General features: G+C 33.4%; 1 protein-coding gene across 1 annotated transcript; it reads right to left on the reverse strand.

Annotated features, from left to right (window-relative positions):
- Positions 1-315: 315 nt before the first annotated feature.
- On the reverse strand, positions 316-3,405 carry LOC139852622 (transcription factor ILR3-like). Its single transcript, XM_071841933.1, has 5 exons — positions 3,077-3,405; positions 1,719-1,781; positions 1,574-1,645; positions 1,308-1,470; positions 316-767 (listed from the first exon to the last, which is right to left on the reverse strand). The coding sequence occupies exons 1-5, from the start codon at positions 3,229-3,231 to the stop codon at positions 489-491; spliced, it is 732 nt and encodes a 243-aa protein (XP_071698034.1). The 5' UTR covers positions 3,232-3,405; the 3' UTR covers positions 316-488.
- Positions 3,406-5,486: the final 2,081 nt, after the last annotated feature.

The raw sequence follows: 5,486 nt of genomic DNA on the forward strand, positions 1-5,486 counted from the left end.
ACTATGCATGATCGGCTTGTATTGGCCTATGCTTTATTACACGTAGTCATTCCCACGTTCCTTTAGTTTTTTTAACAGTACTTGAATCTTAAGTCACAACCCTAAATAAATGGGAGTAAAGTTTAAAATTTTATAAACTTAGTTGTATTTTGTAAATAAATAATTAATTTGAGACATATATGATAGAGTAAAATAATGTAACGTAACTTTGTAGACACTAAGACACCGGAAAGATTCAAATCGGACAAACAGCCTACAAAATGTAAATCAAGAAATCTACAAACAACTTTATGTTCAATCATGAGAAATCAAAAATTCAATAAAGAAAAGTCAACTTATAATGCAAAAATTCCAGTATGGTCAAAAATCTGGATACTTTTCAATTAAGAAAGAAACCAAATTGCAATAAAGTAGTCATGACCATGTTCATAAATAGCTCATAAGATTAGACAAAAGTCTGTGTATCATTCACATAAATAGTTTCATGCCTATGCAAGCGGGGATCGGTGAACATGATCTTTAGAGATATCGACTGCATTTGGGGAAGCGAACTGCCACATTGGCACTCCTTGGTATCCCATAAACGGCATAAACTTGTTGCCACCAACAGGGGTGGGTCCGGGAACCGGGACCGGTATCATAGGATGTGCAGGAGGATAGAAGGCAGCTGGAGGGCTGAAACACGCAGCAGCTTTCAGTTGTTGTTCTAGACTCTCTTTGTCTGCCTTTAGCTTCAATTTCTCGTCTCTCAGCTCATTTTTTTCAACCTGCCATTTACAGAAAGCGTTTTGAGACTAACAATAAGAAATTTCCAGAAAGAAAGAATATCGGAATTCTTTTATAAAACTCCACGATTATGCCGAGTACACCTTTTTAGGAACTGACCAAGGCGATTTTCAAAGATCCAACAAATTATTAGGTCAAAGTCGGTCAATACGTCAAAATCGGAAATTGAATTTAATTAGCCGAAATAGGTCAAAAGTCAATATTGGTCAACATTCAATATGAATCTAAATAAGACTAGTGGAGTTTTTGAACAAATGAAGCTTATGATTGTGTTTCAAGGCAATTATGTTTATGGATTTCTTATATATTTACAGGTATAATTTTGAAATCTATTATTTAAAATGTATAAAAAATCCAATCCGATTACTTTCCGAGTTTCTGATTACTCCCTCAAAAGTTTACCAACCAGGTACTTCCCGAGTAGCGATTTTTGCAACCTTGATAAAGTTGAAAATATATTTTTGACCTCTAAAGTCAATATCGGATATAATCCACTTAACAAAACAATAGCGCCTATTTACCTTCAACTCGTTGATTTTAACAAGTAAATCTTGAGAGGAAACCTTAAGTTTAGATTCCTCGTTTCTCAAGTGCCTGACCATTCGGATAGCATCTGCCAATATAACAGTCTTATCCGTCTTGCTTGACCTTCCAGGGTCCAATATTTCATTCAATTCTTGAAACCTTTTTAATAATAAAGAGTCAAATTCAAAACATAAATTACAAATTCACATGGGGTGTGAGCATGATAAGCATATAAAACAGGTGGAGGAACTAGATAGCATACCTCTCGTTCAATTTATCCCTCCTCTTCTTCTCTCGACATGCTTTTGAATCAGAGCACGACCCGGGATTTGACCTGAAAATAAATTGCCAAGTTTAATGATGTACAGGAGAAAAAAAAGGCGGAAAGACGAAAAGAATCTCTCTACCTCTTTCGGGATTCATCCTCCTTGGGAGCGTTTGGTATTCCATGTAGATCTGCAATTCCTTTGCTGCAAAAAGTAAAATGAAATGCATATAATCTTCTTTTGTGATAAAAACAAAAAGTTTGTCACAGTCAAGACTCAAGACTTGATCAACCGGAACCTTATAGTTACTGCATTTAAGAAGGATGTATCTGTTTTGTTTTCAGAGTTAATATTGCTACTTCAAGTATCAAATACACACCGGCTAAACATTTGATAAAGTTCAGTGATTTTACATCTAGTCTACATATGTTCTTGCTAGCACATTTAATTGGTTTCTCCAAACATGATTATTGTGGTCCCATAATCAGGATCAGAACCAAATTCGTCAAACACTACAACACTGATTATACTTTCCAGCAGCAATGGTGTCTTTTATTTGTTACCTAAAATTCTTTCTATAGTAAAACAAACTTGGGGCAGTCAATAGTAATTACTAAATGAAATAAAAAGCTATGTTTCAATATGAGGTCGCTGTGTTTCTATACGGGGTCGTTAAAATGGACGCGTTTAATGTCGTTATTGGACCTCTTAGGAGGTGGGTTAGCTTAGAGAAACGAGGTTGTGCGTATTAGATTATGAGCATCATAAGTTGTTTACAATAATCAACTTCAACTAGGCTTCTTAAAATAGTTAACTGACCACCAGGGCCATTGACCCAGCGCCATCGAAGTGCTCCCTTAACCATGACATTATGGGTTCAAGTCTAATTCAAGTCTAATGGTAGACAATATGTATCTATTCGTGTAAAATTCAGGTTGTTGTGTGTGAATTACCATTTTACAGTATCAGTTAATTAACCTCAATTAAGCTATTATGGTGTAAGCTGTTTGCCAATGCTTATTATAGTCAGATGATGCAAAAAAAAAACATTTTTATAACAATTATATAACTCTTTACCCATTTCTCCAAAACTTGTTACTTTTACCATAAACATTCATACCATCAAATACATAATTCTGTTAAACAAGATTGCTTCTTTATTTGTTCTTATCCATTTTGAAGTTAAACACTATTCCAATTGCCTCAAAAAAGTCAGAGTTTGACCTTGAAATTACTTGAAAAATTTTATAATTAATAGTATTACTTGAAAAAAGATTCAAAAGAATAATGAAAGCATTTTATTTGAAAATTAAATCCAAAACATCTATGTATGAATGAATGAAATTACTTTTAAATTGATACAGTAATAAATAAATAAAACTCAACTACAGAACAGAAACCCTACAATTTATAATAATGAAAACGAATCGATATTAAACAATGCGGGAATCAATTATAATTAAATCAATTCCTTCCTTAAAAGAATTGAATAAACTGACCTAAGATTAGTTGAACCGGGGAATGGATTAGTTGAACCGGACCACTGAAAATCTGGTTCAAAAGAAGGAAGTTCACCACCAGGAACCGGAAACTGATCGATCAAACTGAAATCAAAATAACAATTGGAATTATCATCTTCCTCGGGAGCAGCCATCAATCAAATCGCCGAAATTTCAGTATTCCGGCAAGAAATAGCCGTAGAAATCGGAAACAATTTTGTGTGTTTTGCGTTAAAAAAACGTTACAATTATCAAATAATCAAAAAAGTAAAAGGATATTTGTATTCGTATTATCGTTATATTCTATTCTATGGGTTTGAAAGGACAAATGCGTGATGCGTCTACTAATTATGACTTTTATTTACGGTGATCATATATATATACACAACCAAATATGCACAACCAAATATGACTTTTATTTACGGTGATCATATATACACAACCAATTTTTACAAATATACAATCAAATATGCTTTACTGTACAGTATAATACTGTAAAACATGTTTGGTTATGCATTTGTAAAAATTGGTTGTGTATATATGATCACCCTATCGTAACAGCATGCACGTTGTAACAGTCCGCACGTGGAGATATTAAATTAAAAGATTAGTTAAATGGTAGTAGTTACGAGTACATTTTATACATTATATGTTTTTAGGTTGAAAAAATAAAAAATGACAACCCTAAAGGTTGTCATTAAGATATTTGAACATGCTAATTTTGTTTGTACAATCAATATAACCACCCATTTTCTGGAAATAACCACCACCAAGTCAACAAATATACAAGAACTTTATGCATCAATTTTCTCTTAAAGACAACCCTTAGGGTTGTCATTAGAAAATTTCTTATTTGTTTGACGTTGTAACGAAATGAAGGAAAGTGATAATTTTATAACTGTTGGACTTTTCTTCAACTTTTTCACAATTTTATATCGAAAAATTGAGAGAGAATTATCTTTTTTACGGTTGAATACATTGAATCTACTGAAATGTGGACATTTAAAATTAAATATAAAATAAATATAAATTGAATAGAATTATTAGGTCGGCCTCGGCTATGTTTGGCATAGAGTTTTTAAAAGTTTTTATGTAGCTTTTATTTTTTATAAAAAACTTATATTTAATAAAAAGTTCCATTTGATTAAAACAACTTAAAGCTTTTAAACAGGGAAAAAATGATAAAAGTTAAAAGTTACTAGTACTAACGTTTAACTTTTATCTTTTTGTCATTTTACCCGTTATTTAACAGATATAGCTATTTCTATCAAAAATCATGAATTAATTAGTAACTATCATTTGGAAATAGAATTCATAAAATTCGTAGTTGAGTGGGTTTCGTATATTTTTGGGAAAAAAGAAATTTTGTAGATTGGTATTGGTGGGTGCCGGTTGTTCGTCGTAGCTTTACACGTTACTATAAGATCTTATATTTACAGAATGAATCCTTTAAGTTTGACTTTGTTGCATTTCTAACCCATTCTCGTTAGTTTTTTCACAGAATATACTCATACTAAAGTTGAGAATTGAGCAACTCGAGTTACCGGATGATTTTGAGTTTTCAATGTTGTTCGAAAAAATATGTTTCAGCATATCACTATATATTTTAGATACCATATTCATGTTTTCTAGAATTAGTCACATTGTATATGTTTTTTTTATTTGCGAGGAAACCCCCTATAAATGAGCACATTGGCTCCCCATAGAGAATTCCATCCCCACGCTCCTCAACCACCCTCCACCACCCTCCTCAGCCACCCTCTACCACCCTAAACCACCCTCCACCATCTCTTTTCATACACCAATCTTGACCAAAATTCTTTTTATTTCTTTTTATTCTTCTCTCCTTTTAGAACTTTGTTTCTCAAAACAATCACCTTCTGATCAAAACATAAACTTGTCCGTTCATCTTCTTCCATGGACAACCAACCCACCATCTTCTCCGGCCAGCCCTCTGGCCAAAGATGATGTAACCCTTATATCAGAACCAAATGTCTCCTCGAGTTCAATGTCGAGTGATTGTCGTGTTACATCGTTTTTGATTTTCAATTTCCCGGAGTCGTGGTCTCGTGATGATTGTCGGAGAGTATTCGGGAATTATGGGACTCTAAATGACGTGTACTTTGCTCGGAAGAGATTGTCGAGCTGCCAACGCTTCGGGTATGTCCGATTTGTTGGCGTTTCTAACATCGATTCCTTCGCGAGAGATTTAAACAACATTCAAGTCAACGGTAGGTGGATTCTGTGACGACCCGGAAATTTTCGACCAAATTTAAACTTAATCTTTATATAAGTTCGACACGATAAGCAAAGTCTGTAATGTTGAAGTCTCAAAAACTTTGAATTGTGTACATGTATACATTTGACCTTTGACCATTCTCGACGATTCACGAACAATTGTTTGTAAATA

This window comes from Rutidosis leptorrhynchoides, chromosome 6 (assembly GCF_046630445.1).
Source record: "Rutidosis leptorrhynchoides isolate AG116_Rl617_1_P2 chromosome 6, CSIRO_AGI_Rlap_v1, whole genome shotgun sequence".
In the NCBI taxonomy this organism is placed as follows: Eukaryota; Viridiplantae; Streptophyta; class Magnoliopsida; order Asterales; family Asteraceae; genus Rutidosis; species Rutidosis leptorrhynchoides.

What these genes read in the sequence shown, in the direction of transcription:
- LOC139852622 (XM_071841933.1), bottom strand. Translation starts at nt 3,231, where the DNA reads ATGGCTGCTCCCGAGGAAGATGATAATTCCAATTGTTATTTTGATTTC. An exon ending in CCCGGTTCAACTAATCTTAG is followed by an intron (nt 1,782 to 3,076) that starts GTCAGTTTATTC and finishes TACTTTTTGCAG; the next exon opens with CAAAGGAATTGCAGATCTAC. An exon ending in TTAAAATCAACGAGTTGAAG is followed by an intron (nt 768 to 1,307) that starts GTAAATAGGCGC and finishes TGTAAATGGCAG; the next exon opens with GTTGAAAAAAATGAGCTGAG.